This window comes from Gopherus evgoodei, chromosome 3 (genome assembly GCF_007399415.2).
Source record: "Gopherus evgoodei ecotype Sinaloan lineage chromosome 3, rGopEvg1_v1.p, whole genome shotgun sequence".
NCBI classification, from domain to species: Eukaryota; Metazoa; Chordata; order Testudines; family Testudinidae; genus Gopherus; species Gopherus evgoodei.
Genome location: NC_044324.1, coordinates 72383075 through 72397617, shown reverse-complemented (window position 1 = coordinate 72397617; position 14543 = coordinate 72383075). Strand labels below are relative to the sequence as shown.

Below are 14543 nucleotides of genomic sequence, written 5' to 3'. Positions count from 1 at the left end.
GACCTTCCTCTGCTCTTTCACACACTGCTAAAATGGTTCAACATGCTACATGACTTGCAATGTTGTCCTTGTGTGGGGCACTTCTCCCTTACCCACTCATGGTGTCTCCCACAGTAAATGCATCTCACTATGGGTGTGGAACCCTGCCCGCCTGCTCTCCTTTGCTGCATGTACTTCCAGGGGTGTGGTGCCTTCTAGGGCTTTAATCCTATTTATATTCAAATATTCAGATTTTTAGACTTTGCTGTAGCTAAATGTTGGTCCAATTTCAATTCAAGTGAAGTTCAGTTCAGGTGCCAAGCTTCCCTGTAGCTCAAGAAGGTTCAGAGCCACTGTTACAGTTCAGGACCATCCTCTTCAAAGTGTACAAAAACATGAGATGTTTATGGTAATACGGCTCTTTGAAAATAACCTGTGTGGTTTTATTCACCTTTTTCCTCACGAGAGACCTCACAGCAAGGATGGAATAACAATATGGAAACTTACCATCTACTCCAACTGGATTCTGTGTTGAAGGCTCATTAGTTCCATGTGTAAAAAGAAGTTAAAGCCAACTACAATACCCAAGACTTCTGGCATTTTTAGTGTGTTCTACATCCAGTAAAAATGAATTTCCCTTTTACTTTTTAATTTTATGGCACAATCATATCAGACATACAGTTCTTCATTCACTGCACAGGGAATATGTGTTATAAATGAATAATGAAGTCAAGTTTTTATTATGCCTAAAGCAATGCTCTGCCAAAAAGGAGTTACGGCAGAGAATGTGTTTCATAAATTACATTTCAATTTAAACAAATTTGGTAAGTTTTTAAGTACGGATATTATTATCTGTTCATACCAATTATTTTTAAGAAAGTTAAGAAATTGACAAAATCTTTAAACAAAGACATAAACAATAATGATCATATATTATAAAAAAGAGAATTCAAGCTGAACCAATTAAGTTATTTGTATACCAAGAAGAAATGGAGCTTCACAAAATTCTGTGCCAAACTCTCTTATATTTAGATTTGTTTTAAAGTAGACTGTACGGTAAACTAGTTAAGATTTTCTGAGCTATAGTCTCCAGATTAAAATATGAATGTAAAATCAAGAGGTACTATCCTAAAATAGATGCTTTTGGTATAGACAGAATGTAATGTTCCTTGGGTTTAAGGCTTCCTAGATTTCATTTTGTTTTCTAAATAAATTATATTAGGCAAAATGAAGTTTCTGATATGGATAATGAATCAGATGCTGGGCATTTTTTTCTAAACAGAGTTTCAAAAAGACAAAAAGTAATTTTGTAGTCTGAATAATAATATGATGTAATGATTCTCCCAAATTATATGATGGAATTTTTATTTTTTTATCTTTGTTATTTTATCCCATCCCCAACCGCCGTTTTTGCATTGATACATATGATTTATTTTATTTCAATTAATTAGTATGGGACTTTCACATGATTTGAGAAGTAATTTTTTCTTAAGCATTATTACTTCCTAACAATTATTCAGCAATTGCAACAATGAATACCTTGCTGGATTTTGTTTTCTATTTACTTATTTCATGTGTGGCATATTCAACTCTTTAAACAAACTGCAGACTTTAAAGAGGCTCAAAAGGCTTTAACAGTGGGCTATACCGTATTTTGGTTCAGTTTCTCCTATTTTTCTTTTTTAGTAGGAACATAAAAAATCTTGACGTGTCAGATTTTGCATTCCCCCCGGCTCTGCATAATATATATCACTTTTAGCCGTACCTTACATCTCAAGTTGTGCTATTGTAATCAATAAGACTACCCCCAGGGTTAAGACACTATTCAATGTCAAGAAGTTTGGCAGAATCAGGTTCTAAAGAGTGAGATTATGTTTTAGTGGGGAGCAATGCTGTCATCCTGACAGGAGTCTGCACTATCTTTTAGACTGTTAAAATAAATTAAAACTTTACAGAAATTGTTTATTTCACAAAATAAAACTTTTAGATGAAATAAAATGTTTTAGTTCCTTTCAAAAAGGTTTTTCTCCCTTATTCAGATAATTACTGCAATAAATACAAATGCCAAAGGTTTTTTATTCGCCAACATGGAAAAAAAAGTTCAAGCCTAAAAGAATACATTAAATGTAAAACAACCCATAGAAGTATTCTTACATTAGATATTTTCAATGCACAAAGCTCAGGAAATTCAAAGATATGGTTCCCCAGCAACTGTAAATAAGCCCTTTTATGCTGTAGCTTATTCTCATGTTATTGTAACTAGTGCTGTTGCACCTATATGGAGCTCCACTTTTGCAGGATTGGGTCTTTAATAAGTTGTCATTTTTAATACCATATTGAACCATTACATCATAATGTGGTGAAGAAGTATGCTTTGGTCTGGTGGGTTTCAGTTTCTAATTTAAATATTCAGAAAAAGAAAAGAGGAAAACATTTCTTAAATGATCCTTTTTGAGGACAACAATAAAATATAAATCCAGTTTTAAGTAACTTCGGCAAGAACTGGAAACAATACAGCAGGGAGATTTTTTTCCCCATGCTTAATAGCACATGCTGTACATTTTTCAGTGAATGTTTTAAACGTAAATCCTTACACAAGCTAAAATTAAAGTTTCCACTTCAGCAGCTGCTATTAGCATAAAGTACTTTAGATGAATGGTATCCTTAGTGTTCTGACAAACTAATGTACACGGAATTGAAACTTCTGAATATTTAAGACCAATCTCACAAAAAAGGCTTCAGAAAAAGATTTTGTTTAGTTGAAGAAATACATCAAGAATTCAAACGACATAATATTATCCACATAAAAGTATGGTGTATTTATTATTTCTATAAATAAATATTATTTATTTGTATTATTAAATAAAGTTTATTTATATATTTTATATATAGGTAAAAATTAGGGTAAGAATATATTAGGAAATCTGGCAAACATTTATTTAATTAAAACTGAAACCTGATCACGCTAATTCCAACTCTTTCCCTTATTTTACATTGAAGCAAATGATTTCAGCTAGTAGAATTATGGAAGTTATTATACTAGTTCATCTCCTTTCTCCCAGATTCATTCTCCACAGAACATACAGTGATAGCACTGACAAGGTGATGAAAGCCAAGTGAGAGATTTTAACATTTAATTTATTAAAACCTTACCTTTTAATCTACTGATAAATACTCTTTCTGCAAACGTACATGGCCAGGCATATAAAACATTATAACTGTAATAACTTCACTGTACCTGAACAGTGGAACTAATCTCCGATGCAAAGCCTCCTGTCAGGGGGGCCTCATGGCTGATCAGCAGTCGCCCAGTCTTCACCACTGACTGAAAAGAAACAAGAATACCTCTTTTTAAAAAAATTAGGTAATAATTGTATCACACTATATCTCTGTAGCAATCTTTTTTAGTATATTACATGAGAAATAATACAAATTCTGTAATTTTAAGCTGCAATGATAAAATATAAACCATCCCTTACTGCCTCAATACAACATTTTATTTACACAGATGAATGGGCCCCAAATAGCCAAGTTTTGATATTAGCAGAATGGGAGTGAATTGTTAGATTTCCTTTGGGAACAGAGCATCAATAGCGTATTTTGTTTGTAAGCTAACAATGAGAATGGAATTATATTCCATTAGTTTGAATTGACCTTATGGATGTAAACAATGACGTTTCTGAGGGAAAAGAAAAATTGAAGAAAAAACCAGCAAGGACTCATTGTCTGGCTATACCAAAAGAAGGACAGGAGATGCTTGATATGGTTTTAATCAGGCTGCAACTTTGTTATTAGATGTCTGGGACAACCTGGCAGTTAAAAGTGCAAGGGGAGGTAACGCCACGTTGATTCAATATCTACCCAGGGGGCTTCCGCCAGCTCCCCTCTTTTTCCATCCAGTTCTGCCACTCAACCCATTTCTCGGACTTTACCATCTGCCCTTGAACTAGGGTCAAGGTGTGCTATAAGAAGGGGGGGGTGGCTCTCTTCCATCATAGGGGCCCCAAATACCTTCGATTTCGATCCTTTTACCAACACTTCCTTTTAAAGTTCATTACCAAGCCATTTATCTGGTCACTGTATTCCTTCCCTATGGAGTACCTGCACTGGGCATCCACCACACACTTACATAATGAGTCTAACTTCCTTTCTTACTCACCATAAGAAAGCCCTCCCTGAACCCTCTGTGGGGAAGGCAAAAAACCCAATCCTACTCCACCTAGGCCAATCTGGTAGTGAGGGAAAAATTCCTTCCCAGTCCCTCTAGAAAGGATCAGCTAGCATGAAGCTCACAGCAGGTCCTGACCAAACCTGGTATTTTGCCACCTCAAAGAGCAGGAGGGTGGGTGCTGCTCTGCCTGCTCTTCCCACCAGGCTTGTCCCTTTTCAACTCCCCAGCCCTTCTGGTCCCTGGGGATGAGTCAGTGTGGCCCACTGATCCACTCCCCATTTTGCAACAGCCTCTCCCTTCTGCCCCGCCCCCTGGCCCGTAAAGCACTATTCTCATTCATCTAGTAAACGGAACAATGGTCCCCCCTCTTCAAGGTGTGGTGAATCCGGAAGGATCAGGTGATAACATTTATAGGATCAGGTCATACATAAAGCTCACGGACCTTGAAACAATTCAAATAAAAGTTTGCTTGCTCAAGAAAATTGAGTGCCATAAGCAAGAAGGCAGTGATTTTTATGTTACAACTATAGGCAAAATTTATTATAAAAAAAGAGAGAAACAATATGCAAATGTTAGGAGATTTAGGGTGAACTTCTCAAAAAATAGCTACATAGCACATAGTATATACCATGAGTGTCATATAAACAAGCAGTGGCTCATGAAAAAGTTTTGGTTATAGCAGATGTGTTTATGCTAGGTTTGCTGTGAATCATAAGAACAACGGTTAAGTACCTTTAGCCACATAACCAGTGCAAGATTGCAGTATATCTGACCATCATGAAATGTGTTGTAACTATTTGGCAAATTTCCTCGACCTGGGCAACACCAGATACCCACAAAGTCAAAACATTTTGACAGTCAGTTTCACTTTTCAAAACACTCATTTTATAAAGTGCATATAAAAGTTACATGAACTTCTGGAGTAGCACAGCAGAAAAAAAGGACTTGTATATTAATCTTTTGAGGCCTATTGCAATCAGATTTTTAAAGCTAAGTGCAAGAAGCCCCAAGAGTTAGGTACAACTTTCCTAACCGTTCTGCTCTTTGATTTAAAATCTGAGTGGAGGCTACTGTAGCAAAACCCTCAGAGACAATTTCTCCATCCAATAGGGCAGCCAAGTGATATTTCTTGAAACTAAAAGGTAACTGCTATTTACTATAGAACACAGATTAAACCCTGATTTGAGTATGTCTCATTTCTTTAGGAGCCCAGGAGTGTTTTAGTGGTTTTGAACAGCTGGACCACAGATGCATTGGCGAGAGGCAGCTCTGTAAGTACTGGATGCACTATATTCTGTAAATGAAGCAGCTTTGCAACAGTTACAGAGATACAAGACAAAAAAATCATTTAAACATCGGAAAGTAATCTGCAGTTAAGCAGCCTTGAATTTCTTTTCACGTGCACTGGAAACTCTCATTAAAGAGCAGGAGCTATTAACTACCCCATAAATCTGCTAAAAATTCTTAGAGATAGTTCCTCATTGCAGAACAAAATGTACTAATCATCTTACTCGAGTTTTTGACTGGTGAGATAAAGAATTTTACTGAATCGTTTTTTTTTTAATTTGATTTTTTTTAAACAAAAGGACATTTTGTTTCGATATTCTTCTTATATAATTTTGTTCTAAGAAGGGTGTGTCTGGAATTTGAAGCCTTTCAAGCTATTTTTAAAACTACAGTACACTTTTTATTTTTGAGTATTTCACAACATGAAACATACACCCATCATATCAACAGTAAAGAATAAAAGCCCAACTGTGGAAACCTTTATTCCTGTGAAAAGTCCTTACTTGTACAATCAGTCCCACTGACTTCAAGGAGATTGCTCGCATGTGTAAAGACTGTTAGAGTGAGTAAGGATTTGCATTATCAGACCCTAAGGTTTCCTCTGATTGCTAAACGAGTGTTAAAACTGGATGGCGATTGGCCCCAGTGCCACATGACAAATTATGGCACTATTTCTCAGTAAAATGGCAGCAACCAGATTACTATGGAGAAGTGCATGATACCATGTGACCATTCAGAAGCTGTAAGACATGAAAAGGAGTAACAGGATTTATTTTAACTACCATTGCCCTCTTGAAATTACTAAAACCATTTCATTTTTACATACCTGGAAATATACCTTTACTTTTGGAAGCAAAGGGACTAAGTAATAGATCTAACTGAACTGGGCAAATATATTTCTTATACCAAAGTTTAATGAAAATACGATATCTACTTTGAAAACGTAACAAGGAGTCGCAGTGTGAATTGCCTAATTTCTGTATTTGGAGAAAAGTTCAGCTTCACAAATAATTGTATTATCTAAAACACAATGAAAAACTGTTAACTGTTTCTTGCAGAGGGATAATGCTTTGAATAGAACATCATATGATCATTTATTTCTAAAAATTTAAAAAAGATATGTATTCCCTCATAAACCTGGGGTCAAAGTCACTCTATATTTGTCTAACCAGTATGCAGTCTCAGGGATAATTGAACACAATCCCAATTCACAGAAAGGGAAAGGTGGTCCAAGGGGGTACCCTCATTCATCAAAGACATGCATAACATGCTAGCAGAAGCTCTGTAATACAGCAGAGCAGCATACGGCCACAAGGACTTCATTCTACACTTAAGTCAATTGGAGATATACTGGCATAAAAGTGGAGAAATACAGTAGTTAATCAGGTGCTTATCTTTTAAAAACATTGCTGCCATTACTCTTCTCCCCACACACCACTCTGACACCCCTTAACAGGAGAGTTGGGGAAGGATGTTAGAAAAGAATGAATTTCACACTCTATGCCGTAATTTTTTTTCTTCTCTTTTTTGCCTGGTGTATGTTTTGTTTGGAGTTTCTTCCACACTCTCTATTTTATGGAACCTCTGTGTTTACACTAAATCTCATTGGCTTTCATGTGTTCAAAGTAGAAAACACATACATATTTTACTTTATGTAGAGTATTTAAAAAGAAAAAAATAGAGTGACTATTGGATGGCTCAGAAGATTAGTACTGAGATATAAAGCTTTTCTTCTTTTTTAATTTAATCCAAGTTACTCATGAAGGAAAGTTTGTTGCCATCTGATAGCTAATCAGGACCAAAGAAAAGCACTGGTGGCATTAGTGCAGTGCCTAAATGGCACCTTGCTGTCAGTTGCAACACAGTGCCCAAAGATTCAACAGGTCCAGAGACCTTAACAACCCTTGTCATCAGTCCTTCCAGGCAGTGCTGAGGAACAATTAGCAAGGCACCACTTCAAAATTGTTATACTATTGCCTGTGCTGTACCTGCTCAATGGAGAAAGGACTCTGGGGCTCATGATTTCTAAATTTACTCTAAAAAGAAAAAAAAATAAAACAAACAGAATGTACTTTCCCCTTACTACTTTCCTATTGGGACTGCTTTAAAATATTCCAGTATGTTGTTAGAGAATATGAGGATTACAAAGTAACATTTTGTCAGATTATAAAAAAGGCAGCATGTCCATCCTGATAAGGAAATGTGGTAAAATTAAAGCTTCATCTTTGCAAGTCTAATATTTGTGAACTGTGCTCTAAGGCTTTTCTGATCCGTGGCCCTATGTTTTTGCAATGAAGCGTCTTTGCAAATTAGTTTCCCTCTGTCTCACCACTCTCTTTATCTAAAAGGTTCTATAATTATTTTAATAGCATTTTCCTCCTGAATTTGCAATTCATTATTTTGGCAGCTTTTTCTACACCTCCAAGTGTTGACAAGAGAGGGAAATAATATGATTCTGGCAATTATACAAGTTCTGAAATGTGTGTGCTGACATCGTCACTAACATACTATGCCCTTAGTGATGAAAAAGCAGGCTTAACTAAAACTGACTGTCAGCCAGCTGCATTTTACATTATTACTTTAAACATATCTCAAGGGTACAATTTCCACTGTAACCAGCTGGTTCATTACTAGGCCAATACCCCTCTAGGGAACTATGAAAAGCTTAAAAGTACAAATTTTGCTACTCTCTTGTGTCATGATGGATAACTTGCGTATTTTTTCTAAGAACTAATAAAAGTCCATTCTCAGAGTAAAAGGCTCTTCAGTCCATTATACACAAGCTTGGCAGAATCTGATGTCTCTCTTTTTTATAATTTTGACAGATAATAAAGATGTTTTATTTTTAAAGCAGTTTTTTCTATTTTTATCAATTTAAATTTTCACAGTTGCACAGAATTATTGGGTGGATGGACAGAATTATTTAATGACAGTGCACACTGATATTCTAAAAGTTAAAGTTTTATAAACTGTTAAAATATAAATTGTCAACATCACATATCAAAATATACCAAGTAAATATCTTTAAACCCACAGATCATACCTGTTTTTACTGTTCATTTACTAGTCTATTTATAACAAGCCTAATTCAAAAGTCTAAATCACTGGATTTTGACTCAGCTCTCAAGCAGCATTTTTTCTACCTTGCCTATCTCTAATTTTTTTTTATTATAGAGGGAAATATTTTTTCATCAGTATGTGTATGTACAGTGAAATCAACATTTATCAAAATTTACTGATAAAAATCTAATTGTTCCAAGTCTAATTACCAAAAAAGTCATTATCCACATGTGTGCTTGAGAATGGGAAGAAAGTTGGTATTTTAATTCTATCATTTTTCAGAGATGGTCACAATATTTTGTAGAAAAACAAAGTTTCATTTTTGAAAAGAGAGTAAGAAAAGTTGTCAGTTATTGAGCTTTTCTTTTTAAATGTTCTACTTCATATTTTAGTCATATTTGCATCAAAATGATTTTTAAAAATTCATTTACCAAAACTGCATTTTTTCACTGAAAACTGGGGTTTCAGTATATGAAAATTTTTGAAAACTATTAGTAAAAACCTTCAGTAAAAATATTTCAAAAATGAATATCTATTTCAAATGCTTAAAAGTATAAAATTATTCATGAAATTGTTTTCCCATTTTTGACCAGTTCTAATGATTCTGTTCCCTGCAAATTTATAAAATGTTCTGAGGAAAAAAGTCCCTCCAAAATGGCCTTAGATCAAGACCTCTATTAACATTTCAATAACATAAATGAAGTTGTTCATCAGATTTTTAATGGTGAATGAAGAGGGAAAGCATAGAGATGAGGAGTCAGAGAGTAAAGGTTGAAAAATAAAGCATTTTATGACTGAGGCTCTGATGTTCAAGCCTTTTCACTCTTCTGCCACTATAATAGTCTATTTGGTAAACCTGTAACTCACCTGCATAGAGTAAATACCTGCAAGAATTAGGAATACTCTGTGTTCTTTAAAGTTCCATTGCGACTGAAAATAATATTCTCATACACCAAAGGAAGATTATATTAATTAGCTAACCATATAGAAAAAAAGAAAATGTAATACTCAAAGATATCTAATCACATTCCTTTGATGGTGTCAGAGTCCCACAGAAAGGAAAGCAGAGAAAGCCTTAAAATCCACATAGTTTTGCTTTAGTTATACTGGACAGCTAATATATCTGGATCTCATTTTACAAGAGGAACAAGATGCAGAGAAGCTAAAATGAAGATAACAAGCAAGATTTCTTCACATACGGATCAGTGTACCATTAACTGATGAAGCAGTATTTCTCAATGTCTAGCAACAAAGTGGTCAGATCCAGGATAAATCTGCTAAATGTTCTTAAAGGGACCTTGAGCGGAATTACAATAAATAAACTGCAGTCCCAGATCACAATGGTGGAGATATCAGAGGACATAGATTCTCAGCTGGAACACTGGTGGCAAAAGTTAGCAGGCTAAACAGCTAGATCCAAGACAGAAACAAACTCTGAGTGCAAGAGATTCAGTTACTTACTCTTTGCAACACAGCCATTAAGAAACCATTTGAAACTTAAGTAACTTTAATTGTATCATAAAAAGTTAAATATATCCTTAACAGAAAATTTACATCTGGAAGCAAGAAAACTAGTGTTTCTGAAGAACCAGACAACATTCTGTAATATTCAAGTGATTGGGTTCTTGGTGGAGAAAAAAGAAAACCCAATTTATTTTTATTTCATACACAAATGATTGTAAACATTTTAGTTGCTAATGCAATCCATGTTAGCAGAGTATGATTCTCTGTCCCCCTCTAATGGTTAAAGCAAATATAGGCTTGTAAGTCCCTAACTACCTCCAAGCAGTAAAAAGGCTCATGCTTTTAGAACCAGAGGGCTGCGGGTTCAGTTTCCACACATAACAGCCAAGGGTTGTGTTACAAGCAGTGGCCTGTGCAGATCTCTGAACTGCTGAGGACTAGCTTCCCAAAAACCAAATAATTGTGGTAAGTACTCAATTTATGTTGGAAGATGTTTAGGGCCCCCACATGTCAAACAGCTGTAAAATGTGTGGGCATTTTTACTGTCTTTCTTATTGTTTCTGTAACATAAGACCAAGAGAGTGTCCTGTCTGTGGTGCACAGAAAGAAGAATGCGGAAGTGGATGGGTCTCAACCCCTTTTTAAATTTATTCTGACCTTTTGGAACAAAAGACAAAAATTGGAAGAAGTAAAACAAGGATTCAACAATATTCAGTTCCAAAAAAGACCACGGAAAAATGTTCTAAAAGAAGAAAATCAAATGAATAAAGAGGTAGTCTAGCTACTGTATGCTGCTCCTTTGGCTCTTTGAAAGTAATTTTTGTTCAGACCCGTATTTTAGATACTGTTTTTGATTTATCAAACTGAAATTTGAAATAAGAGTCAAAGATTTCCATTTGATGAATCTAAGCAGTATTGTTACAGCTGCAAAGGGACATTAAGCACTAAGTGGCCTATTGGAAAAAGTATAAAAAGATGCAATTGCCAGACAACTCAATGAAAACAGAAAAGGTATTCTCTCCTCTTAACCATATTAAGCCTAGTCCATTATTATTCTTATTCTCTCTCTTCTCCCACAAGGAAAAAAAAGGCATTATAGACATTAATTACATACTTCCACAATGCCAGATAACATTCTTACTTGTTCTTCAACGTCAGACATTTTGCCTTATTATAGTTAGCTGTACTACATTTTTGTTTGATGTATTTAAATGTTTCATATTCTGTATGCTAAATATAACCATTAAATGAAAAAACTATTTTTTTAATGTTTCCAATAAGATTTAAAGGGACATCCCTACCTCATAAAAATAATCAAATTTCTTTCAAATTAAGGCTTGGAGCAAACTAGAAAATTAGCAAGACAAATCATTTTAACATGTATAATGAAAAGGAAGGCACCACAAATTACAGATGACTTATATCCTGTGGTAAAAGAATTGGGCCTAAGAGATTTAAAACTGACATTTTCATCAGTTAAGGAAACCAAGGGTGTAAAGAACACTAGTACAGTTATGTGAATGGCCTTGTATTACTCTATTTTCTTGATCACATGAAAAAGAAAGAATAATTTTAACAAATTAAAGAACTGTTTAGAATTAAGAATTTCATTAAAACAAACTTTGACAATGAAACAAACATATTTATAGCCATATGCCTATCACCACCCTGATCACTTTGACCCTGAATTAGCAAAGAACTTAAGCATGTTCTTAAGTCTCAGGGAAGTTGCACCCCTTTCCACCATTCTTTGCTGACCTCTAACTTCTAACAGTCTTTGAGGAAGGGGCTGTGTTTTCGGCTCTGTGTTGATGCTATTGCCATACTAATGTTAATCATATCCTGTATGACTAAGGGTACCTGTGTTTAGAGTAGGCAGGCTGGGCCTCTTTGCTGTTTCAAGACATACACACACACGCACACTTGTGAAAGGAGTCAGTATGCATGTTGGCTAAGTGAACATCTGCTGGTCCATCATCAATTCTCCTCAGGTTAGGGTTTGTCTATTAAGTCAATACATTTAATAGTTTATTGTCGCTTGAATAAACACAGCTTTGATCAGAATTCCCTGCTACATCACTTCTAAATATTAGATTATTCTGGTTTAGTCTGGGATTTATGATAACTCCCTGGTGACTAAGGTATGCCACAGTTATCACTTCCTGTTTTAATTATTGCTGCATTTAGAGGAAACCACATTGTGATCTCTATAGTTATACAGCAGATAGAAGAACATGCAAGGACGTTAGGCACTATCATAAGCAATTTAATAATAAAAAGTAACATCTAGGAGACAATTACCTGATAGTACTGCCTGAAGCCTTTCAAGTTTAGACATTTTTGTATTTCATATAGGCCACTTCCTTTGAAGTCAACCTAACAAGCCCAAGCGGAAAGACAGGTTATCCTAGACGGCTGAGGGCCTGCCAATTTGACAAATAGCATGTTCTTATTCATAGATTCTAGGACCGGAAGGGACCTCGAGAGGTCATCGAGTCCAGTCCCCTGCCATCATGGCAGGACCAAATACTGTCTAGACCATCCCTGATAGACATTTATCTAACCTACTCTTAAATATTTCCAGAGATGGAGGTTCCACAACCTCCCTATGCAATTTATTCCAGTCTTTAACCACCCTGACAGTTAGGAACTTTTTCCTAATGTCCAACCTAAACCTTCCTTGCTGCAGTTTAAGCCCATTGGTTCTTGTTCTATCCTTAGAGGCTAAGGTGAACAAGGTTTTCTCCTTCCTCCTTATGACACCCTTTTAGATACCTGAAAACTGCTATCATGTCCCCCCTCAGTTTTCTCTTTTCCAAACTAAACAAACCCAGTTCTTTCAGCCTTCCTTCATTGGTCATGTTCTCAAGACTTTTAATCATTCTTGTTACTCTTCTCTAGACCCTCTCCAATTTCTCCACATCTTCCTTGAAATGCAGTGCCCAGAACTGGACACAATACTCCAGCTGAGGCCTAATCAGCGCAGAGTAAAGTGGAAGAATGACTTCTCGTGTCTTGCTCACAACACACTTGTCAATGCATCCCAGAATCCTGTTTGCTTTTTTTGCAACAACATCACACAGTTGACTCATTTTTAGCTTGTGGTCCACTATAACCCCTAGATCCCTTTCTGCCATACTCCTTCCTAGATAGTCTCTTCCCATTCTGTATGTGTGAAACTGATTGTTCATTCCTAAGTGGAGCACAGTGCGTTTGTCTTTATTAACTTCATTCTGTTTACCTCAGACCATTTCTCTAATTTGTCCAGATCATTTTGAATTATGACGTTATCTTCCAAAGCAGTTGCAATCCCTCCCAGTTTGGTATCATATGCAAACTTAATAAGCGTACTTTCTATGCCAATATTTAAGTCGTTGATGAAGATATTGAACAGAGCCAATTCCAAACAGACTCTTGTAGACAGGAGCGGCGCCAGGGTTTTTGGCGCCCTAGGCGGGGGTCCTTCCACGCTCCCGGTTGGCGGCAATTCTGCGGCGGGGGGGTCCTTCCGCGTTCCCAGTCTTCGGGGCACTTCAGCGGAAGGTCCCGGAGCGAGTGAAGGACCCGCCGCCAAATTGCCGCCGAAGACCCGGAGCACGGAAGGACCCCCCACCACCAAATTGTTGCTGAGGGTGGCAAAATGCCGCCCCCCCCAAATCCTGGTGCCCTAGGCGACCGCCTAGGTGGCCTAAATGGAAGCGCCAGCCCTGCTTGCAGAAGCTCACTTGTTATACCTTTCCAGCAGGATTGGGAACCATTAATAACTACTCTCTGAGTACAGTTGTCCAGCCAGTTATGCACCCACCTTATAGTAGCCCCATCTAAATTGTATTTGCCTAGTTTATCGATAAGGATATCATGTGAGACCGTATCAAATGCCTTACTAAAGTCTAGGTATACCACATCCACCGCTTCTCCCTTATCCACTGACTCGTTATCCTATCAAAGAAAGCTATCAGATTGGTTTGACTTGATTTGTTCTTTACAAATCATGCTAGTTATTCCCTGTCACCTTACCACCTTCCAAGTGTTTGCAGATGATTTACTTAATCACTTGCTCCCTGGCACAGAAGTTAAACTAACCGATCTATAGTTTCTTGCGTTGTTTTTAGACTCCTGGGTTGTTCATCAATACCTCTGTGACAGAAGTCTAAGAAGAACTGATGGAAGGATCACCTAAGTGTCAAGTTATTCATTATATAAGTTCCAGTTGTCTGGAATTAAGAATTTCAGGGTCTGGAGCAATCTATTCAAACAAACCTTCACAGGCAACTATCATGTCTATCAATTGGAAATTTCAGAAGCAATTCTAAGCAGATGACTGGAAAGAAAAAAGGAATAAACTCTGGAGTTTTACAAAGTCAGGAGACTGATTAGTTAAGAAATGATGTAATAAGATCTCCAAGATTACTATCAATCTAAAAATATTAATGAAGTGATTAAAAATTCTTGCAAGTTCATTAACTGACTTGTTTGTTTATGTGCACGATGGTTTTCTTCAGGGGCATTTTAAACCAGTAGGTCATACAGATAATACAGATTTGCATAACAGTCTATCAGCTGTAACAAGTAGCATGGCCAC

The 14543-nt window shown here is 36.3% G+C and overlaps 1 protein-coding gene across 2 annotated transcripts in view; it reads right to left on the bottom strand.

Moving 5' to 3' along the window:
- Positions 1–14543, bottom strand: part of BCKDHB (branched chain keto acid dehydrogenase E1 subunit beta) — a 264232-nt gene that overhangs the window by 67119 nt on the left and 182570 nt on the right. For both annotated transcript variants that reach the window (XM_030555804.1, XM_030555805.1), the window contains one exon: positions 3218–3304. In XM_030555804.1, coding sequence (XP_030411664.1) covers positions 3218–3304 — 87 coding nt within the window. The remainder of the gene's footprint in view (positions 1–3217; positions 3305–14543) is intronic.